This window comes from Pristis pectinata, chromosome 9 (genome assembly GCF_009764475.1).
Source record: "Pristis pectinata isolate sPriPec2 chromosome 9, sPriPec2.1.pri, whole genome shotgun sequence".
In the NCBI taxonomy this organism is placed as follows: domain Eukaryota; kingdom Metazoa; phylum Chordata; class Chondrichthyes; order Rhinopristiformes; family Pristidae; genus Pristis; species Pristis pectinata.
Window position 1 is genome coordinate 68389443 of NC_067413.1, and position 25421 is coordinate 68414863.

The 25421-nt window shown below is 38.3% G+C and overlaps 1 protein-coding gene across 2 annotated transcripts in view; it reads right to left on the reverse strand.

Moving 5' to 3' along the window:
* Positions 1-25421, reverse strand: part of LOC127574572 (coiled-coil domain-containing protein 178) — a 158259-nt gene that overhangs the window by 60633 nt on the left and 72205 nt on the right. For both annotated transcript variants that reach the window (XM_052023676.1, XM_052023677.1), the window contains exon 6: positions 9910-10059. In XM_052023676.1, the coding sequence (XP_051879636.1) occupies positions 9910-10059 (150 nt within the window). The remainder of the gene's footprint in view (positions 1-9909; positions 10060-25421) is intronic.

Sequence of the window (25421 nt, forward strand, 5' to 3'; positions counted from 1 at the left end):
AGGGTACTTGTAAATACTTATACCAGATAGGGTGTGAAGTCTTGACTTAAATTTAGCGTCTTGAATGGGTACACTCAATATCATCACACCTCTTAATGTTAAACCTCTTTTTTTGTATTTTGTTGTATGTAGGCCTGACTATTGGATTTACCTTATGGTCAATCTATAACCTTCCAGCTTTCATAAAATGATGCTCTTCTAAAACCCCGATGCCATATGATAACTTGCATCGCTCCTGTCCTCATGGCTCAAATTGATTCCAAGTCCAACAAAAGTTCATTTTAAAAATGCTCAGCCATACGTTCAACCCAGTCCACGGTTTCATCATTGCCAATGCCTATACTCAACTCCAGGCCAAAATTCTCAGAATTCCTCCAACTTCAGCTGTTTGCACATATCCTATTTCTTCAACACACCAAAGGCTTCTGTGCTTTTAGCTAGTTAGCTCTAACTAAGATTCCATTCCTAAGCCTTTCCACTTCTCAAACTCTTTCTCAACTTCATGACATTTCTTACAACCTATATGGTAGAAAATAACAACAGAAAATATTTGGTAGGTCAGGCTGTAAAGAAACAGTTAATATTTTTTCTCAGTGACTTGAAAGGTTCTGATAAAAGTTCATCAATTTGAGATGTTAAGTTGAGATTTGAGATGTTAAGTCTGTTCACAAGTAAGATACTAACATGATGAGCATCTGAAAGATGATTGATCTGAAATATTAATTCTTTCTTCACAGATGCTGTCTGACCTGCATCAATTTCTGTATGAATACACCTTATTTTGTTGTTAAAGGTGATTAGATAAATATAAAATGTTGTTCTTATGCCCATGGGGAGATATCCAGTTGGCTGAGAAGAAATGCCCGGATGCAGCCAAATCTAAAAAAAGCTTTTTTTCCTACAGAGAGCAAGTATTATAAACACTGCCACTGAGCATGGCCTACTGTTTTGTTTTCATAAAAGGTTTTGAGTATTAAGACTACACATAATGGGGAAATAAATGTTGGCATTAAATGGTTTAATATTTTCTTGAAAGCACAGAATCCAGAATCTGTTGAATCTTTTATGCATTTGCACTATAATGCCTTTAATGGTAATTTTTGCTCACCGGTAGCAAAATAAATTTCCCCAATGATAGAAATAATAGGACTGGCTAGCAACATTGTGACTCATTCCACCTTCAGAAGTGTAAACATATCCTGTGCTAATTATTTACCATCAGTTAGTAAAACAAAATCTATGGTCCAAGATTAGAAAATCCTTTTCAGCATTAACAATGCCATAGCAATTATGTAAAACAAAACATTTGTACATGTAAATTAGTTTAGCCACAAAAGGCTTTCCATCCAACCCATGAAATTCTTAGGATTTATCTTTACGGAAACGTCAATTGAAAATGTCAGTATACCTACTGTGCTAAAAGGGAAAGCTCATTAATGAATTATGTTAATTAGACAGAATTTATATTTGCAAGTTAGATCAATTAAATAAATGCTTTTCACTTCATTTCAAAATGACACTATATCTTCGTGAAATTTGGAGGCTATATTCAACTTACTTTCGGGAATAATACCTCAATTATGCCAATGGTAGCCAATTTACATATGTAGATTAGAGATGATCTTTAATGATGCTTCCAATAATTCAAATAATACCATTGCTGGGTTGCATAATGGGACAAGATGTTCAGTCATATCACTACAAAATTCATAGGGAGGACACACAACCACATTTATACAGTAAGAAATTGCCTATTATAATTTGCCTATTATATTTTATAACAACAGAAAAGGACTATCAAACTAATTGTACTTAAATTTATACAGTTGTTGTAACATATTTACCATTTTTCTTTAAATGTGGCTATAATACAAAGTAAAGATCAACTAAACTCTGAAAGACAAAGTAATCATGCCATGGCCAAAAGAGTTAACTGAAGATTAAATAGCAGAGACTTTGGCTGTAAATTTAAACATTTTGGTACAAATATTTTCGTTGGCTTCTTACAAAGCATTATCTTTTACATTTTTTAACTAAAATAAAGTTTCTATGGCTTTAACAAATCTGCATGTTAAGGAAGAGATATTTTGCTTTGGTAATATAGTTAATGAGTCTAAAAATATTCAGTATAATAATTCTGTCAAAGCCCCCACAGTCTTTTCAATGAGCAGACTCCTGCAGGATTCCAATGGGGAGCCAAGTAATGAGCTTTCAGTATTCGCTCCCACATCGTCCAAGCGAAATATGCTTGGGCTTCCATGGTTCCACATCATTAGTAACATGAAACAAAGACACATGCTTGACTTTAACAAGCAACTGAAGCAACTGACTTATTAGCCTGTTACTGTACATAAACTTAATTTAAATGTGACAAAAGAGATTTCTAACAAGAAAATAGAAATTTATATATAAATTAATGAAATCAGTGTCTGGGATTTAAGGAGAAAAATGGAAGAATTTTAACTCTGTCTCATAAGGCCTCTTACAGACTTAAGAGCTCAGCTGAGGTGGACTACCACAGTAAAAACACAAAGAAACCAGAGTACTAGTAACAGAAACAATCATGAAATTACATTTATTTAACCATCCATCTCCATTAATTACGTACACTTATGTAATTACATTCAAACAACATTAAATACAGGAGGCAAGATTTAAACACCTGGCTGAATTGGGTTAGACTCTCCCTGCTGAAGCCACATATAATAAGACTACTGATGATTTCCATAGTCAGTTGCAATACTATACTGCAGTCACACAACAAAGCAAAACTGTCTATCAATATCTGAAAAGTACATTTAAATTCTTATTTTATTTTTCTTCTCTGTAGAGCTGTTTTTATATTTCAAGGATTGCAGTGTTCTGGTTTACTGAGTTATGAACACCATTGTGGTATATCCCAGTGTGGTATAACCTTACTTTAGTGAAAAAAGAGAAAGAAAGAACTCCTATTCAACCCTCATGTTCAGGGAAATAGATACACAGATATAGATTGCTAATAGACTAAAGACTAGGAATTTTTCAGCACTGGGAAAGGCATGTTAAAGCACCTCTTGGTGGTGGTGCAATGAGGGGAATTTTATGCAAAGCTTCCTTGCAGCTAAAATCATGACCTTAAACATTATATGAAACAGAATATACCTGGCATATTTTAGAGTTGCCAAAGGGTTTTCCTTGGTTGCCTCTGATATTTTGTAGCTGCTGGAGAAAATCAGGTAATGGGGAAGGGCAGGTGCTTAGTGGTATGGGGAAGACAGGTGTGAGTGAAGGAAGGGTCAGGCCTCGAGTCTGAGCAATTGAACCAAACCATCTAACCATCTTTAGTTGCTTCAGCAATGACCTCCCTTCCATCATAGGATCAGAAATGTCCACTGTATGTGAGCAATCATTAATGGAAAAAAGTAGTGGCGAAAGGGATGTCAGTCGAAGGGCGCACTGAGCATCAAATTTCCAATGATGACCAAGTGGGATCAGAGGGAGCTGGAAATCAATCAGTCGATGGTGGCAGGTTCAAACGTGATCAGGTGATAGGTGGAGAGGCCCAATTTATCAAACAGATTTGGGCAAAAGGGGAAATGCTTTCAGGAATCCCATGATCATGGACAGTAAGGGGAGATGCAAGTAGGAGCGAAGGCCAAATGAAGACCTATGCATCAGGTTTCTTTACAAGATGACATATGCTTTGAATTCCATGGCAACTTCCCTTCTGGACCTCTTTGGCCCATGATCCACCTCTCAACAGGCTCAGGTGGGCAGCATCACTGCTGCCTCACTTAGACCTTGGATAACACCATAACCAGGATGCAATATTTAAGGCAGGATCCCAATTTATTCCTGTGAGAATCTCAGTCACCAGTTGAATACAACAATTTAAAACTGGGATATAGTGGGAGCATAGTGTGAGGGATCAAAGGCAGTTAGTGATTGCTTCAGTTTAATTCTTGACCCCACCAATATTCTTCCCCAGAAGGAGTTAATATCACTACCCAATTGTTTGTTAATTGATTTTGAAGTTTTTGCCTCCACTGCTCTAATTGGAAAACTGCTTCACACAATGAACACTGTTTGAGAATGAATTTCCTGAAAGATGCTATTTCTCAGTTGATCAGTTTTCACTCCCTCCCTTCAAATGGCATGAGTTAGGTGAGGAACATCACCTCTAAGGAAGGTCTGAATGCAAATTTCAGTCATAGATTCAAATTGACTGGATTTCCTACATTGCAACATAAGTAGTTATTTGTGTGTAAAGCAATTTGGTAGGTCCCACAGTCATGAAAAGCGTGACGTAAATGGATGGCAAACAACCATGGTGAGAAATGTTATTAGCAGGCCAACAAGAAAAAGAAGTGAAGAACCCATGTGGGGAACAGCGTTTAGGCACTTGTGTGTTACATGATTTCTGACATGAATAAAATTGCTGGAGAGTTAAAACCAAGGAAACTGCCTAATTACAAGAGCAGCAAAAGTAGGCTTCCTGTGACAGCAGATAGCAGGAACAGTATAGCATAATGTCCTGAACTCTGCTAAATAGCCCATTGTAGCAGTATGGATGTGAATTGTTAGTAATATATCTAATGCCCTTCCGGGAAATAAATCAGCCTCCCTTTCCTGGTCTGGCCTCAATGTGACTCTGACTTGCAGCAGTATGGTTAATACTGAACTGCCCTCTGAAATGGGTGAGAAAGCCACTCTATTGCATCATAACCATTATCTTAAAATAGAAAAAAGGGTAAAACCAGATGGACCACCAAGCAATTTGGACTCATAAAGTCACTCTCTCAGCCCAGTTCACTTGGCCAGTACCCCTCATAAACATCTGTGGACCGGCATCTTAATTGAGAGAGACGTCCAACATACCAGTGAAGCAACACTCTGATATAGTTGTACTCACAGAAACATAGCTTACAGACAATGTGCCAAAATTCCATATGACAATCTCTGGGTACATACAGGTGAAAGAGCGTAGACCTGGGAGTCATCAACATTGACACCAGACCCCATAAAATCTCATGGCCTTGGGTCAAATATTGGCAAAGAACATGAGCAATACTTCTCCATATTGGGAAACACTTGGAAGAAGCATTGAAAGTAGCCTGACAATACCTTTCCAAACCTGTGAACTCTACCACCTATCAAGCCATGGGCAGTAGGCTCATGGCAATGTAGCCAACTGCAGGTTTCCTGCAAGTCAGACATCATCCTGACTTAGAAAGATATCACTGCTGATTCATCAACTCTGGGTCTAAATCCAAAAACTCTTTATCCAACAGCATTGTGGAATATCAAGACAGTGGCTCACCACCACCATCTCAAGCATTTTTAGTCTTACCATCAGTGCCTGCATTCTGAAAAATGAATTATAAAAAAATCTGATGCTCTTCGTCACCTTTGGCAATGATGGAGATCAAGCCAAGTGAAATCTTCCCAAGTCGATACTGTGAATAACTTACCTGAGGTGTAGAGTAGTGAAAATAAATACCATGTACTAAAGAAGACAAAGTTTTTTTATTGCCCCATACTGGATATGGTCCCAGCAACACAAACTGGCTAAATCAGAATGAATAGGCTTCAGAACCAAACTAACCCGGCTTTTGAGGTTCATCAGCATAATCAGTTGGCAACTGAAGCTAGTTATATAGCTGGCACCTCAGATTATAACTAATCCCTGCTTATGTGGAAGCACACAGGTAAACTCAGGGTGGGAAGGGATTGGGATGTGGGAAGGGATTGGGATGTGTGCAGGGATTGGGATGTGTGCAGGGATTGGGATGGGGGTGAGGGTGACACAGTGGTCAACTGTTGTTTGCTAAACCAGGAAAACAACCCCTACCTTTTAAACTCCAAAAAAACTCACTTTGGAAAAGAGGGACATTTCTTTGAATGGGTTCCCGTGCTCCCATTGATAACGAACCACTGATTAAAGAGTTCAAGTTCTGGAAAGATTTGCTTATCACTAGCTCTGACTAGTATAAACAAATTTGAAAGTTGGGATCTGCAATGGATAGAGGACCTTAATTTCTGACCGATTTTTGGGGTTACATAAAAAAGAGCCCTTGACCAAATTAGCATTGATTTAAATGCCCATGATATTGTACACTGCTCCATTCTGCTAAATTAGTTATCATTATGTCTATTGCGCTTTACAGGAAACAATGCTAAATTTAAGCCCCTCTATTAAGGCAGACAATTTATTTGTTATTAGTAAAACTTCACTTAGATTTTTTTTTAAGTTGTGATGTGCACTTAAAATAATATAGGTTTTTTTTGTTTGATAGCCAATGCAGAATATGAGCTGATAGTTTGCATATTATGGTGTACGATAATAACTACAAACATTCTATATTGGTACAGAATGCCATTCTATTGTGAAGGAGAATATTAATCTTATTTGTTAAGTAATTTGTGGAAAGTAAACTATCAAGTTAAACAGAAACACATTTTCAATATATTACAGATTATAATAGTAAATGCACATGGTAACTTTCTTTCCACATTCATGCCACTCACAGGCTAAAATATGAATCAGGAGTCATGTTGCAATCAGGAATTCTGCTGGCACTACAAATCATGCTGGGAAGATGGTGGCTTCATAAAGTGGCTAGCAGATATTGTCCCTCTGTCCAAATTTGTAATAAAGAAAAGTGAACTTTTAAGCCTGGTGAACGAAAAAAGGTCAGCAAGTTGAAAAATTCTCTCATTGTGCTGTAAAGATTTAGAAAATGCACAAACAGCAATAAATGAGATGGACGCAGTGTTGTAATAATTCTGATACACTTGACTAATGCAGTTATTTGCAATGAGGTTGGCAAAATGCCCAAAGCAGTGAGCAAGCAAACAGAGCGAGACAGCTGGCTTAGCACCTTCGATTACTACTGCCACATCCACCAGCTCTTCTGTCAGTGCGGTGCTCACCGATGTGTATTTTAGTACAAACATTTACTCTGAGAAATTCATCCAAAGTACATTTTGTCAAATTTTTCATATGCCTTTCAAGCAAATGTAGCTGGTGACAAAAGCTGATTATTCAAATTAGCATGCAACACAAGGCAGCTTATGTATTTTAAAGTAATATGATTGCTTTTTGCTTATAATAAAGAAAGGCACATTTGATTTTGAAAGTGACAAAAAGCAATATTAGCAAAGCAAAACAATTTAATGTAATAAATGTAAATGTAATAGGATAAGAATTTTTTGGTTTTGATTTTTATGTTTGCCTGGTTCATTGCATTCAGGCATTTGTTTTCAATGTGGTGGCTGAGGCCAGAGGTATATTCTCAGTCCTCAGTATTTTATTCCCAATACTTGGAAAACAAAATATAAGGTTCACCACTTAAACATTTGCTATTTAAAATATTTGGCATATTATTCTGTTAAAAAGATATAAAACCCATTAGAAGTGCAAGTGACAATATAATTTGAGAAGTATAACATTCCAATCCATCGGTCTGCTGACATTAATTGATCTTTATATCTCTCATTAAAATACTGTATAAGCAAAACAATTAAATCCCAAAAATGTTATGTTGAGTTGCCACAAATTTTTAAAACATTATTATTTCTGTATCTGAAGAATATCCTGCTGTCAGACTCAGCTCATTAAGAAAACAGAAACAGGGCCCATTATACATTACTGGTGGTAGGAATGGGATACTTTAAAAGAAAACAAAATCGCATTATTGCCTGTGCTATTGGGTTTTTTTGATGGAATCAAATGAGCAGAAAGTAAGATAACAACAGAAAAAAGAAGGAAGAGAGATACTGTCAGAGAGAGAGAGAGAGAGAAAGAGAGAGGCAAAAATAGTCTGAGCTTCAAGGCACTTGGATCCACTAGTTTGGATGCGTGATGAGTTTTGTTAGCCCTCAACCATGGCAGCATTTGGGATAACATATAATGTCCTTTATCTGGCATTTCTTAAAATTCTAATCATATATAGAAAGATATGTAAACTCCAATATGTTAACAATATTTTGATTACTAATAGAGGACTGCATTGCTGAATGCTTTATTTAACTTTGGAAGTAACATCTTTTCCAACCTTTAAGCTTAACCTTGGTTACAAAAATAAGAACAATTCATATGACTATCTAAGTAGAATCTTAACATAGGAAACATTTTAACTTTGTTTTATTTGATTACTCCAATAAAAAGGTTAGCCAGGATGACCACAGGGATATCTTTAACTATGTTAGGCTAAGCAATTATTAAATTCACTCAAGAACTGGTTTGTACATTGCTGCATATAAATACATCCTTCAGGTGCTGTCACCTTTCCTTCCCAAATCTCTGCCTTCATCTCTTCTAATGTCCCATTGCCAACCTCACTTTGCTTTCCAATGTCATTCAACATGTAGTCAATTCCAAAATGTGTGTCTGTGTTTTCCACATCTCTTCATTCAGGATTCCATTCTTGACAAAGACCCTAATCAAAGTCAACAGTGACATCCTCTGTTATTATGACATAGTGCACCATTCCTACAGGTCCTTCTTGACCTCTGCAACCTTTACCGTGACCAACCATATCATATCCTACAGCTGAGATTGCCTTTGTTTGGTTTCACTTTTATCCTTTTAATGGTTGATACAGAATCTTTAGAGTAGCTTCCTCACTAGGATCTGACCTTGCCGCATCCGAACCTTACCCACATGTTGCCTATAAATGCCATCTGTTCAAGATGTTGGTATCAGGTTACATATATCTTGTAGTCTGCTTGTCCACCCCCCAGTCCTAGATGAACCACAATTTCCTGCAGTTAGATCTTGAAGAGTAAAGCCACTGATTTCAGACACTCCATACCACTGATACATTTGTTCACATGAAACAATTGTTTCACAAAACAGAGTCAAGCAGCACAGAAAAAGGCCCTTTGAACCACTGAGGCTGTGCTGAGCAATAATTACACATTTACGCTAATTTAATTTAACATGTAATCCTATTGTATTCTCCCCATATTCCCATTAACTCTCCCATGAATCTTTCACTCACCTACACACTAGGAACAATTTACAGTGGCCAATTAACGTACCAACCTGCATGACTTCGGGATGTGGGAGGAAACCAGGTCATAGGGAGAACGTGCAAACTCCACTCAGACTCCACAGAGATCAGGACTGAACACCGGTCATTGGAAATGTAAGACAGCAGTTCTACCAGCTGCCCCATTTTACTTATATTCCTGACTTTAGCATCCAATGCTCCAAACAACTTCTCCATCAGAAAGGTCACCAACTTCCAGCTTAGGTCAATCATTCAACCCTGTCCCCTCCTTAATATATTCTATTGCTAAAACCCTTGGCAAACCTTTGATTGCCTCCGGGCTTGACTATTTCACTGCTATCCTGGCTGATTCAGACACAGATTCAAACTCCACTGGCCATATCATAATCTCCATCAAGGCTTGCTCCACCCATCACTCCTGTACTTTGCGACTGTATTAGTTCCCAACCACACCAACACCTCCAAATTAAAATTCTCACTTATGTTTTTATGTCTTCATCTAGGATTTCTTCTACAAATGTTGTCACCTTTCCACTGACATGTCTTTTAAAACACTTCATAAACCCTCTCCATTGTCAAACCATTTAATTACCCCTCTTAATATCTCCTCTTATGTTTCTGATTATGCTTCTGTGAAGCACCATGGATTGTTTAGCTACATATTATTGCAAACTACTTTTGTAAAATGGTTTATGTGAGAGAGAAAGCTTTGCAAAGGTGCTTGTGATGCCCAGCTTTGCAGCTGGGGGTGTGTTTTGAACGAGTGCACAAAGGGGTGTAAAATCTAGCAGGGATTCTTAATCTGATGGCCATCTTTGATGCCTTAATTTCAAATGCAGGCATCAGGTGTGAAAAACAATATTTTTTACATTATTCTTTTTGTAATTTCTTCATCATTTGTAGTTCTAGTTACCTGTAGATAATCTTTGATACGATCTTCAGTCTTCAGTCTGTCATAGTAGATATCTGCAAGTTTACTTTTCGTGTCCAGATAAGTTCCTTGCAGTTGTTTATACTCTGCAGTTCGGTTATCATTTTCCATGAGTGCTGAAGCAAGCTTGGTCTAGAAAATTACCAGAAATAGATGTTACTGGTTACAAGAAGAACCATTCGTGCCTTAACAAAGCTTCTATTTGCTGGTTGGATTCATCTCTAAGAACTCTAAGAAAAGTGAAACTTCATTTAAAATCATGGGGAATTAGGTGGGGTAAATTTTATTACTAAGGTTCAAATGCAGCCCATTCTGTTGGGAAGTAAGTTATTTTTCTCCATTGAGTGTAAAGATTTAGATCATAAAAATTTGGCTGCTTAGTGACGTATTTTAATCGTAAAATAGTCTCCAATATGGCATCCAATGTGGGGGCATCGATTTGCCCTGCAAGTTGGACCAGTTGGAAGGATATTAGGATGCATGATGCTAAAACGTATCAGGTGTAGGTAAATTGTGACTTCAATCATACTGCAACACTGACTAAAAGTCAGCATTATCAAATTGAACTTTAATGATGTAGTCAATTCTATGCATTTCCCTCACAGAGCTAAATGAGCAGTTGGATGAATACACATTTTCCTCCCCCCCTATTTATAGGGGTCGTCAATTGTTCACAGTGTTGCTTACATTCAACTAGTGCTTGTGAATTCCAGAATTCATAGGAGCTCGCACATTACAGAGGGAATAAGCTTTTCTGTAATAAACAATTGCTCAATGACATGTCTATGTAGAACAGAGGGGCCTAGGAGTACAAGTACACGTTCCCTGAATGTGGCGTCACAGGTCGACAGGGTGGTGAAGAAGGCTTTTGGCATGCTGGCCTTCATCAGTCAGAGCACTGAGTATAGAAGTTGGGATGTTATGTTGCAGTTGTACATGATGTTGGTGAGGCCACATTTGGAATATTGTGTTCATCCTGCTATAGGAAAGATGCCAGTAAGCTGAAAAAAAATTTATGAGGATATTGCCAAGACTCAAGGGACTGAATTGTGGAGAGAAGTTGAGCAGGCTCGGATTTTATTCATTGAAGCATAGGAGGATGAGGGGCGATGTTCATGAGGAGTGAATAGATAGGAGAATGCACACAATCGTTTTCCCAGGGTAGGGGAATCAAGAAATGGAGGGCATAGGTTTAAGGTGAGAGGGGAGACATTTAATTAGAACCTGAGGGGCAACTTTTTCACCCAGAGGGTGGTCCATTTATGGAAACAGCTGCCAGAGAAAGTAGTTGAGGCAGGTACATTAACAACAATTAAAAGGATTTGGACAGGTACATGGAAAGGAAAGATTTAGAGGCATATGGGCCAAATGTGGGCAAATGGGTCTAGCTCAGATGGGCATCTTGGTCGGCATGAACCAGTTGGGCTGAAGGGCCTGTTTCCGTGCTGTATGACTCTATGTCTCTATGGCATGGATGCTTTAATAGCCATGTTCCTCAGCGTGCAATATGACAGAGAGAATAAGCTGGGGTCCAGCTACTTGAGGACAGAGGAGGGGGAGGGCAAGGCTTTACCCTTCAAGAGTATTCATCAAGCAGTTCTCGTACATTAATTTCAATGGATCAATATATGAGGTAGCTGCAATTCACTAATATATCTGAGCTGTAATTAAAACTCCAAACACAGAATACTCAACCAGTGACAGTTAAGATAACAGTTGCCATCATCTTCTATATCTTCCAAGTTTGCTATTCTCTTTTGCTTATGAAGGGTCTCAGAGAGATGGATCCAGCTCATTCTAACTGGCTTGAGAACAGTAAGTGATGCAAGCTTTCCTGTGGTACAGGGTACCATTGACTATGCTTACTTTGGTATACAGACAATGCAAATGAACTTGGAGACATTCTACAGTTCTTGGGTGATCATCCACAGTATATTATGTTGGTCAGCGGTTACGATGCTTTTTTGTGGCAGTCTGATATTTCATAAATGTCTCAGCCATTATGACAAACAAAGGATGGCAATTGGGATATACCTTGAAGTCATGGCTCCTAATTTGTGGTAGGAAGAGGCACCTTGCATACAAAGAAAGCCATGTTACCAATCCAAATAAGAGAGCAAACCATTGGCATTCTCAAATAAAGAATTTACTGTGTGGATCTCAAAGTAGAAGTCCTGCAGTACTCAACACAGCAGGTCTTGAGATTAATCAGGGACTGCTGTGTGTTGCTTCAAACATTAATCTCTTGAGCTACTCTCTCAAGCCTCAAGGATTTCCTCAACCCTATACATAAAGGACATTTCTCCTTTTTCAGCCTCCTCAATCAACACTTCCAGTGTGGCATCAGAAGAGCCCATATTGTGTTACGGCTGCTTTAACAGATCAAATTGTTGGTACCATCACTTGCTACTAATTGTGAAGGCATGATGTGTGTCTCTTTTAAGAGATGCAGCTGGCTTCAGTCAGCACTAGTCATTCCTAAGACTGAGGTCACTCCTGGCACCCTTGCTGATTTACTGGTCAATCTAATACTGCTGTTAGCCCAGATTGGGTGCTGTAATCATACTAATGATTAACCAAACATGTTGCTTGCACCAGGTCAAATGGCCTGGGTCAATTGCACATTGTGATCCCCAGCACCATTTTCTATTGCTATCTAATTTAATTTCCTTTTAGAGAATAGGGAAACAGAATTCTTAACCTAGTCCTTCAGTTTGCAAAATAGTTCCATCTATCCATGAACCCCTGTCCCTATTGACCTACAATGGCTCTCAGAATTCTAATTCCTCCAACATAAATTTATTATCCTTTTGTTTAAATCCCTTCATAGACTTGCCCTCCCCTTCATATCATTCCCCAAACCCTCTCCCCATTATCCTCTGCTCTTTGACTCTGATCTCTATGGCAGTTCAGAAGTTCAGAACAGGTAATATTCATGTGGATACTGGCTGGAAACCTAGCTTGGAGCTATCATTTTAATAGATGTTTTACTGTTTCTTAGCCACTCCACTAGAACTAAGCTGAAGTACCTTTAGCTCTGAAGAAACTAGCACACTTCATCATTTAATCCACCTGTTGTAAGCAGCAGGTACATTGACTCTGGGGATTTATTGAGATCAGGAAGGGTTCTCCATGTGGAACACTAAGCATGAGTGAGACACAGCAAGTGGTGGGAGCTCTGTTATGGAGAATAGTGCCAATAAAACTTCCTGAATGTAGTAGATATTTCCACAATCATTACCAAGGTATATCAAGCATAATCTCAAATAATTCCATAAGAATATTATAAGAAAGTCCCTGAGATCAGAATTCTAAAGTTCTGCTGAGTAAACACGATTCTCTAATTCTGATTAAAGATGATTCTGATTCTCAGAATGATGATACTGCCATTATCTTCCATCACTATTTACCGTATCTCAATTTATGATCAGCAAATTATATGCACTAATTAGTTGAACAAATGTGCTACATAGATAATTCTTTAGCACATTTCCATAACCAAAAATCACTGAAGGAGTAGGGCCTGAACTTCGACTATTTCTTGTTTGACATTCCCAAACCATTCTAGGATTCATTTTTATTAGATTCTGAGGCATCAACAGCTGGATTCTTTGATCCAGCTTCTTTTCCATGCAACTGCTCCAAGTAAAGCTAATTACATTAGAATCATACAGTCACACAGCACAAACATGCCTTTTGGCCCACTGAGTCCACAATGACCCATTTATATGAATCTCATTTTATTCTCTCCACTTTCCCAGATTCTACCACAGGCCTATGCACTGGCCAATTAGCCTACTAATTTTTAATGTTCATTCACTTCTATTGGCTGGAATTAATGTATCCATGTGAAGTGCCTGCCAGGGTTGAAGAGTATATAAGGAGTGAGATGCGTGTGTGACTGTTGGAGTTGTGGTAAATGGGTATGTGTATTTGTGTAATGGACAAATGGATTTAAGTTAGGAGTTTTGATTTATTGAAATTTTTCTTATGTGAGTAACGGAGATATGGTGCATTGAGCAGTGTATGAGTCCAGTTTTGCAGTTGTGAGTAGATGGAATTTGTTGCTGCCTACGCTAAACTTAACCACACTTATGAAGTCATTAAGCATACTGCAGGTCTGGGATCCTATCCCCTCTGTTTACCATCCTGGGCCATTCCTACCAATCCCACTTCAGTTCTATCTTGGAAAGCTCCCAGACATCTGATTCCCCTGGGATTTCAAGGTTAGGATTGCAGAAGTGTGATGGTAGTTCTGTGTCTTTGCCATCATTTACTAAATTGTTAATTTCAAACTGCACATTGACTTCCAGCAACGGTTACAGTGAGAGATGGACCTCCTTGGTGAGAAGGGTTTGTTGGTCACATTAGATTAGCATCATTACTTACAATTACTGTACTCGAATGTGAGAAATATTACAAACAGTGCCACTTAAATAGACAAATCCTTGCTTTAGGTACACACTTGAAAATGTTGTGTAATCAACACGTATAAACTGGCGCTTTCTCACCATCAATTGACTTTCTGAACTGCACATAGCTGAACCTAGTGATTTTGCCACGTTATGAGGAACAAGAAGTTGTTCTTTGGCACACTCAGCCATTGAATAGAGGTTACCATTAATTTTCACCTCAACCTCAAACTTTGTTAGGTATCAGAGTTAAATGATGAATACAAACTGAGAAATTTCCATTGTAAATAAACTTATATTGATGAATGATTCTTTAAGTTGGGAAAGCTTCAAATGGAAACACAGAGAAAAGTAGAAGGAACTCCATGACAAAGAAGAGACTTCAATGTCAGGATATAAAACACTGCAAAAAAGCTGTTGATAAATGAAAGTGTTTGTAAAGCAATGCTGATCTGAGGCACTGACCCAGGCTTATGGGGTTGGTTATAAATACTTTCTATGTACTCTTGTTAATTCACAAAGTTCTTAATATTAATGCACACTCATAACCAAGATGGAGAAATTCAATATAACAAAGGCACAAACATAAAAGCAAAACAGACTGAACATGTAGCCAACTTGTACTGCACAACTTAAAATAATTAATTCAATTTAAATACATCTGTCAGTGTTTCCACCGCACTTGTATCATTCAACTAGTGTCAACCTGAGTTTGCCAATGTAGCCATGTAAGTGTGCACCAGCTCATTGCCAACGAGTTTTGCACTTTCATTTGGGGTGAAAACAATGCTTTTCTCTAACCTCTGATTTCTTCTGGAAGATACATAATCCTTGTGTATTAAAGAATTGCTTCTCAGTACACATCTTAATCAGCTCTTTATTCCATGGAACTGATATAAGGATAAGGCAAGCTGTGACCAGTGGGTAACTACAGGGATCGGTACTTTGGCCAAAGATATTCATTTTTTAAATTCCCCTTTGGGATCTGGGCATCCTTAAGTGCCCAATCTTAATTGCCCTTGAGGAGATTATGGTGAGAAGGCTTCTTGAACCACCAGAGTCCTGCTGCCATAGGTACTTCAAGAGCATCGTTGGGAAGGGAGATCCAGGATTCAATTGGCTGTAAAGAAAGTATGATTGAGAACCTGAAGATAGTGGTGTTGCCATGCACTTGTTGCCTTTGTCCTTCGTTCTAGTAGAGGTCATGCATTTGCAAAGTGCTGTCAGAGTAGCCTGGGCAAATAACAGCAGTGCATTTTCTAGGTGGTGCATACTGTAGCCACTGTGCACTGGTGGTGGAGGGAATGAATGTTTTGAGTGGTTGATGGACTGTTTATTTTTGGATGCTGTCAAGCTTCTTGAGAGTTGTCCATGCTGCATTCATTGAGGCAAGAGGAGAGTAATTCCACTGTGGTCCTGACTTGTGCCATGTGGACGATGGAATTGTCTTGACATGTCAGGAGATGAGTCACCTGCTCAGTCAAATGCTGCCTTCATGTCAATGTAGCCACTCTCACCTCACCTTTGGAATTCAGATCTTTGATCCCTATTTGGACGAAGGCTATGATGAGACCTGGAGCCAAGTGGCCTTTGCAAAACCCGAACTGGATATCAGTGTAGGTCATCAGTGAGCATGTGCACTTAACGGCATTGTTGATGATAGACCCCATCATTTTGCTGATGAGTGAAAGTAGGCTGATTGGGAAGTTATTAACTGGATTGGATTTATCCAATCTTTGTGAAAAGGACATACCTAGGCAATTTTCCACATTGTTGGATTGTTTCATCAATGTCAATCAACATTGTTGATGTTGGAATCACTTTAGAGGCAGATGGTTTTTCATGATCTATATCAATGATTTTGCTAAAGGGCCAAATGTCATATTTCCGATTTTGCTAATGATACATAACTAGGTGGGTTTTTCAGTAAGAAAGAGAATGTAAAAAGGCTTCAAGGAGATGCAGGCCAGCTGAGTGAGTGGGCAAGAACATGGATGAAGCAATACATTATGGAAAAATGTGAAGTTATCTACTTTGGTGCATAAAATAGAAAAGCAGAATTTTTTTTAAACAGAGAGGTATTAGATAATGTTAATGTTCAAGAAGACCAAGGTGTTCTTGTACAAGTCACTGAAGGCCAATGTGTAGGTGCAGCCAGTGAATAGAAAGGCAAATGGCATGTTGGCCTTTTTTTATGAGAGATTTTGAACAATAGAGTAAAATACATACCACACTTGGAATAATGTGAAGAGTTGTGGTCTCCTTATGTAAGCAATGGATATTGTTGCTATAAAGGGAGTGCAGTAGGGATTCCAGGTATGGCAGGTTTGCCATACAAAGAGGTTGAATAAACTAATTTTCCCTAGTCTTCAGAAGATTGGAATGAGATCTATTTGAAACATATAAAATTTTTACACTTGCAGGGAGGATATTTCCCTGGTTGATGACAATAGGACCAGGGGTCACAGTCTCACAATAAGGCTTAGGCCATTTAGGAGCGAGGTGAAGAGAAGTATTTTCATACAGAGAGTGGTGAATCTTTAGAATTCTCCACCTTGGAGGGCTATTGTGGCTGAATTATCGAGTTCATTCTAAACAGAAATTGGTGGATTTCTGTATCAAAAGATATGGGAATAGTGCAAGAATGTGGAATTGAGATAATCAGCCATGATCTTAATGAATGGCAGAAGAGGCTCAAAGGGCCAGCGAGCCTACTCCTGGAGACACAAGTCCTGTGTGTCCTGAGACTCAAACCCAGTCCTCATCGACCCAAAACGTAGACAATTCCTTTCCTCCCATGGATGCTGCTCGAGCTGCCGAGTTCGTCCAGCAGAGTGTTTGCTGCTCCAGCCTACTCCTGCTTCTACTTCTTATGTTCTTATATGCATGGTCAATAAACTGTAAAATTATTTTTAAAACTTTACAGTTCAATGACCATGCTTTTACTCTAGCAAGATATACAAACTTCAGCAAGATAACTTTTTTTTAGATTCTTTCAGGAACCTATTTTTTTATGTTACTCTTGAAATGTTAGCAACTTTAAGCCTATTGCACTTAATTTCTTTCTGTCAACACGTGAGCAGCCACTTTCAACTTTAAGATTCACATTTGCAGAACCTTCTAGAAGCAGTGCAAATTGGAATTTCAAGTACGTAATGTGCATGGTTTTCTAGGTGTTAAAATTACCAATAGGAAATCATGAACAACATTAATCAGGGGTAAAGTATATGGAATTACATATTCTGAATGCTATCAAGTGAACTTTAGTGGAAGTGCGCCTGTGCAGGCATTGCTTTCAGGCAAAATTGATCTTGACTGTAATGCTCTGATAGTTATAATAGATGATTGGCATTTATTATGAAATCTGACTCAAGTGTCACTTGGGTGAGATACTAAAAGATAACTTACACCTGTGTGCTTAGACTCTGACAACGAATAAGTAGCTCAGATTTTACAGTAAAAATAAACATGAAGATATTATACTCACCATGTATAAACTGGAAAAGTATTACAAGCAAAACCAAATTGCACCAGTGAACATGGAAACCATGAAGTTGCTATCCAGGTCGCCCTACTCACCAAAAGATGTGCTATACCAATGCCTCTTTATTTTTTTTTCTAAAGACGTACGGGTAGGTTAATTTGGGGTTTAAAATGGGCGGTGTGGACTCGTTGGGCCAGAAGGGCCTGTTACCACGCTGTAAATAAAATTTAAAAAAAATTGATAAATCCATTTATCATTGTACCAACAGGATGACAGAGGTTGAATTAGATGGACTGTGACTTTTCCTGTCCACCAATTCCTATGTTTTTGGTAACAAAAGCTCTCATGAAGTCTAAAGTTTTTTTTTGGTGGGTATGGGACAGGAGAAGCTGCAATGCTTCTCTGAACTCCACAAAAATATTGTAAGTCTGCAGCCATGCTAGACCATATACCTGGACCTAGATTTTTGCTAATCAGTTTACTGTCTGAGGTATCTGAAATTAGTGAGTTGATGTGGGGCAGCTGTTTGGGGAGTACAGCTAGCTAGAAATATATCAGTGAGCCCCAAGCCTCAAAATCTTGGACCCCTCACTGGAAGGGCTCAGCAGCTCCACCAGTTGGCCACTCAGAAGTTTACATTTACTCCAGTGTTTTTTTAAGATCAGTATGACATGAGTCAAAGAAAGACAGAGAATACATAACAAAGGTAAAAAAAATTATAGAGCAAGTATTATAAGTAAAACATTTGAAACTGTGCTGTATTGTTCTATGTAAACTTTTGAAGAGAAAGGTACAAAGAATGCAATGAATAAATGTTTGCTAAGACTCTCAAAATTTACGTTCAAACCAGACCTGATACAAAGAGTGCTACAAATAAGATAAACATTGGAACTACACTTCTCCACTTCTATTATCAACTTTGGATGACAAAGATGGGACTTTGGGCATTTTGACAGTCATTATAAGTGCTCTATTGTTTACATTAACATCGTGCTTTTATTTTCAATGTAATAGTTTATAGTATTACAGTATGATGTTTTTTTTGAATAGCTTGATGTGAATAGTGATGTAATTCATTGTGATAAGTCTTTCAAAAATTAAAAGGTGTATAAACAGTTGAATTTCACATAAATAGATTTACTAACTGCTGAGTAGGAGACAAAACTTCATATTGCCTTCCCATGAAATTAATAAAAGAAACTATTATCAGAAATGCAGTTTAGTAAATTATAGCAGTAACATAGATGGTGACACACAGGTCTGCCAAATATGTTATTCTCAATGTTGACTCAAAGTATTGGACATGTACCTAAATATCTCAACTGTACCTGCAGAAACAATAGAGCATGGCTCAGCAGAAAAAAATGGCACTAAACTGATGAGTTTAATCCAGCAGAAAGAACAACTATAAACAAGACAAATGCTTGCTATTGATTTCAGGTTTAATTGCTCCAAACATACTGACAAAGCCCATCAGATGTTCTTCTGAAATGTAAATAGGACCAACTTCACATCACCACAAATTAGTTTAAAACAACTTCCAAGTCTGACTGTGTCAAAATTACAATTATTTACAATACTCATGACTCTAAAAGTGCTCCTTACTTTAACAGGTTAATGTCTAGCAAACAAAAGAAATAAAGATGCAGTATGTAAGCCCATTGCACCAGAAATGAGTTACTCAGTAAGGCCTTCAACAGTGCATTTGATTGAAACAGCTGTTTATTAGTGCCCTAAGCTCTGCTATAAACTGATTGAAAGCTTTTGAAAATGCTGTTTATTACTACCCAGCAAGAAACATTGTAATATTTTTAAAGTTTTAATGATTGTAAATGAAAGCATACATGCTGACATTAAAGTAACATTTAACAGGCCATTACATATCTAAGAACATGAGGTGGGTTAAGCATCACATTTCAATAAACACAGAGTAAAGAGTATTGATCAGGTGATCAATACATGGTCATATACACAAACTTACGCTGAACTGAATAATATGAAAGTATCTTATTTGAAATGCATATCCAAAATGACATATATTTACGAGGAACATCCATAACGGAATTGATTGATATAATTTAGAAAACAAAATTATGCTGTTAAAGTATATCCAGGTCTACATTTAGATAATAATAACTTTTATTCCTAGCTTTAAATTTTATTTATCCTTCAAAATGTCTGCTTTTGAAAATGCACCCAACATTTTGTATGACAGTCATTGGAATCAGTACATTTTTCAAAAGCAGAAATTCTGACAGCATTTGCATTAGTTGGAAGTAACTTTGGAATGTATATAGGCAATAATATGTAAATTAGAGTTACAATATCTTTCCCAGTGCGACAATGGCTAACACGAGGGAACATAATTTTAAAGTGATTGGAGGAAGGTATAAGGGGGATGTCAGGGGTAATTTTCTTTAACACAGAGAGTGGTGGGTGCATGGAACACACTGCCAGCAGAGGTTGTGGGGGCAGATACATTAGGGACATTTAATAGACTCTTAGATAGACACATGGATGATAGAAAAATAGGGGGCTATGTGGGAGGGAAGGGTTAGACAGACCTTAGAGCAGGATAAAATGTCGGCACAACATTGTAGGCCGAAGGGCCTGTACTGTGCTGTAGTGTTCTTTGTTCTAATATTTCACAGGGTGCTGCATCTATTGTTTCAGTTATTCAAATCAACCATATAGCTACAAGCACAGATTCTTGATCTTGAGTTTCTCTTACAAAATTGGTTTGAAAACAGAATTATCTCATTGGCAAGAGTGTAAAAATTGGAATACGATCTTTGAGCCTTCTAATGCTCATCAAAGTTTACGTTTATAAGTAGGCTGTAGCTTCACCACATGTAACAGAAACCCAATGAAAAAATACTAACTAGGTTTATGTCACATATCCAATGAAGTTTAAGCATTGGTGCAGAAGCAGCACTGAGTAAATTTCCGGCATTAGTTATAGTTAAGTGAGAGTAGCTCCACAATATGTTGACAAGGAAATGGACAAATGTATTATGGTGACATGCGAATTGAGGAAATATCTTATAATCCCCTGGCAATAATGGGCAATCAATTACATCAATTGGAAACCAGTCTGTCAGCAAACATCAATTTTTAGAAGATTATTATTGAGCTACGAATCCACTGATTTTATAGCAAGGCTATGAAAAAATCTAAATATCTTAACCCTGGGAGATGGGAGAGACTGTTGTAATAAGTTAAAAAAAAGAATCATAAGACTTTTGCTAAGCCAACAGAGTTGCCCACAGAAAGTCAAGGATCATTATGAGATGTACATTCATTTGAGAGGGATTAATGCTGGGAGCTTTGTAGTAATTACAATATGTGTGTCCACTGGATTTAATTACTTTCATATACGAATCTTTTTACAGCTAAATGAAATACAATACTAATTCACAAATTGTATTATAAAGGCTGATCATAGGAGAAGGGGTTTCACAATGCTACATGTGCTCTTGGTTAAGGAGGTGAAATGGGGGAGAGATGCCCAGATGGATACGTGAACAGTCAGCACTGGAAACCCATGGTTTTTGAAGACTCCTTTTAAAATATTCTCTTTATGTCACAGAAAACTTCTGTTCCTCAAAGATTTCTTCCTGCATAGGTGCCCAACCAGACTTTGCTCTGCCTTAATGGAAAATGGTTGTTTCCAAAACACATATTGGTGTACAACAGACTGATATTGCCAACTTGTATTACTAACCCACTTTTAGGAATATCACATTTTCAGTCTCCACTGTGCATTTTCTGTACAACCATTGGCTCTATACTGCTTGATCTTTTCACTTTCCTTAGTATGTAACCATTGCATGTATTGACTCAACTTACTGTTTAACTCCTTCGAGGAAGCTTTCACATTTAGCTTTTTGATTGCCCTTCAACCCAGGTGTCCTCAAATAGACTATCATAAAATTACATCTGCAATGCTGCTGTACATTGCTCTTCTTCTTAGGCATCCTTGGATCAAGAATGACTGGTTTTGTGGCTTCTGTAGTAGCTCATGAGACCAACAAGGGAACCACTGATTCTTACAGAGATGGGGCAGATGGTTGCTAATGGGATGGTGGATTGCAGTTTATGAGGTGATTTATTCCTTTTGCCATTTACACAGGGCCTCTGTATGCTCGCAATGTTGTCAAAGTCCTCAATACTATCCCGGATACTCCTTCTCTTAGGCCAGGGTTTCCCTCCTCAGTGAGGATGTTGCATTTCTTTAATGAGGCTTTCAGCATACCCTTGAAATTTTTTCCTCTGTCCACCCAGTAATCCCTTCCTATGATAGAACTTGGAATGTGGTGTCTGCTTTTAGAGTCTGGTGTAAGGCATGTGAACATGATCTGGCCAACACCATCAAATGAGTGTAATTAGGGCCTTAGTACTGGGGATATTAATCTAGGGAGAGTACAATGATATGGGGATGAATTTTGGCTGTATTTTTCCAGTGCACTGAGGTGCCTGCTGCAGCTAGTCCAAGACACAAATGCATATGGGAGAGCAGGGATCACTGCTGCACAGTAGACCATGAGTTTGGTGTCAAGTCTGAGGACATTATCTCTTTCCCTCAATTGACCAAAAGCTGTGCTGGCATATTGAATGTGGTGGTGAATTTCAGAAGTGGTCCATTTTCTCCAGAGTCTCACTATAAACTTTTTATTTTCGGAGGGCAGTGTAATGCAGCAGGGGTAAGTTGGGAAAGAATCTTTACAGGCCTTACAGTATGCTTCAGTGAAAGCGTCAATGATGGCTTGAAATTCGGTCTCTGAGTATGTGCATTCACAAGTGTCATCTGCATACTACAACTTGACTACTGAGGTCTGGGTGGTGAACTTGGTTCTGGAGTGTGTTTGCCATGTGTTAAACAGCTTCAAATTAATTCTAAAGATTTTATTTATTTATTAGTCATTGTACATCAAAGCACACAGTGAAATGCATCTTTCCGCGTTACTGAGAATGTGCTGGGGGCAGCCCAAAAGTGTTGCCACTCTTACGGCACCAACATAGCATGCCCACAACTCCTAGCCTGTACGTCGTTGGAATGTGGGAGGAAACCGGAGCACCCAGAGGAAACACACGCAGACACAGGGAGAACGTACAAACTCCTTACAGACAGCGGCAGAATTGAACCCGGGTTGTTGGCACTGTAATAGTGTTACGCTAACCGTTACATTACTGTGCCGCCTACGGTTGTACAATACAACACTGCACTGATTAGCTCCACTCCTGCGGGAAGTTTGTGAGAGATTAAATGCAACATTGCAGCAAGAAAGATGGTGACCCATACATTGATTGACACACCTGTCCCCAGGAAAGAGCTGCCTATCTTTGCTATACCCTCATCTAGAATTAATCTTTCTTTTGTCCTCTCAGGTAGTGGAATGGTAGTGATCAATCTTTTGTTTTCCATTCACCACTACATTTGACCTGCAACATTTGGTTCTTGTCTAACATGTCTGTGAGAACTTAGTGCCTCTCAAGCCCATATGACCAGTTTTTTGTGCATGTGGTGGCATGGCCTTCATATAAATATATAGTATTCACAAAGCAATGTAGTTTCAGTTTTGGTATCCTACAAGTTCTCCATGCTTGCTGCTCTATTACAAGGGACAAGGAAATGCAACCGCTTGTCTCTGAATAAAAGGCACCAGTAGCTTTCTTTTTGAAATAGTGGCAAACTGTGTGAAACTGTGAGTACCTCCACCTCTAGTTGGAAAGATCATATGCTTAAAAGTTCATGGACATAGTTACTTTTACAAGCCCTGGCAATGCAATCTTTCTACTACACAGAGGTTGCAGTTGTGGTGATACCAATGGCAGATTTCAGTGAGGATAACTATATTGTGCAGAATTCTCGAGCAATATTTTTACTAAGGCTTAAAAATGGGAATTGCTTTGTGAACACCTTAAGCAGAAACAGTCTCACGTTGTGAGACCTCATAGAATTACAGAACTTTGCTGCACTGAAGGAGGCCACTTAATCCATCATGTCCATGCTGAACAAATGGGCTTTAGATAATTCTATTTCCATAGCCCTACAGATTATGGCTCCTCAAGTGCTCATGCTCATACAAGGTCTCCTTAAATATAGTGTTAGTTTCTGCCTCCACAACCTGTTCAGGCAAAGGGTTCCAGACCTTCGTCACTTGTTGAATGATATAATTTTTTTCTCAGCTTCTCTCTAATCCTTTCACCAACTTACTCCAACCAGTTAGACCCTTTGCTCAGGAATATAGGATCTTTCTATTTACTTTGTTTAGGCTTCTCATAAATTTATAACTTCAATTAAACCCACTTTAGTCATTTCTGGTTCAAAGAAAGTAAGCCTAACTCAGCCAATCTCTTCTCATAACTATATTCTTCAACTCTGGCAACATCCTCATATTTCTTCTCTCCAGTGCTAAACATACTCTTTCTGTAGTATAATGACCAGTTCGGGTATGACATCCCTGGTCTTACACTCAATGCCTTGGCTATAAAAGGCAATTATTCCATCTGTCTCCATAACAACTTTTTATCCCACTACCTTCACGGATTTGTACACATGTACTCAAAGATTCCCGTTCTCCAGCATTTCCTATTATTCTATGACTTATCATATATTCCCTCACTTTGTTTGTTCTCTCCAAATGCATTATGCATCCCTTCTCTGGCTTGAATTCTATTTGCCACTTTGCACTCACCTAATGAGTTAATTGATATTTTCCTGTAGCCTAGTATTTTGTTTTCACTATCAAGCACATTGTCAATTTTAATATTATTGGTAAACTTCTTAATTGTGCCACTACATTTAAGTAAAAGTTAATTACGTATGCTACAAAAAGTGTGGCATCTGTTACTGAGCCCTGCAGAATCCCAATGCATACAATGGAAAGTGTTCACAAGTTATTTCTAATACACATCCTGGCCTGATACAGACTAATATTGCCAATTCACATTATTTTAGGCACAAACCCCCTAATCAGATTGACTTCCTAATCACTGTCCACCTCCCACTCTCTGACCCATAACTCCCGAAGGGGAGTAACTCTGCAATCCACCAATATACTAACCCTTTAATCCATGAATCTCCAATTCCAATTGCCCCAACCATTAGAATTTCCTGACTCTTCAAAGCCCCAATCCCACCCAACCCTCTTCCACCCAAAGGTACCAGTCACTAGCCAGCCAACTCCCAAAATTTCCTCACCACTCTCTAGGGCCAAATCAGATAACTGATCTCCAGCCAGCCATCATAACCCCTACCACTAGGCTCCCAACAGCAAACTCTGTCTTGCCCATAATCCCCAGATCTGGTCCTATATTTCCTGCTCAAAATTAAGTGTGCAATGCCAAAGTCTGCAGTCAGTTACTTTTCTCTTGTATATAATTGAACAACCCAACAATCATTATGGGTACTTTGAAATGCTGTACAATGAACACCTTCATCATTGTCTGCAACCTCCATGTTCAATAAATGTATGGCATGTCACACAAGTATAATTAAAAAAAAGCAAGTGCAAGGGTCAATGGTTGTATATAATACTGGCAAACCTGTTCCTCAGAAATTGGGTGTGTGCACTAACCCAGAGTTCATTTTCAGC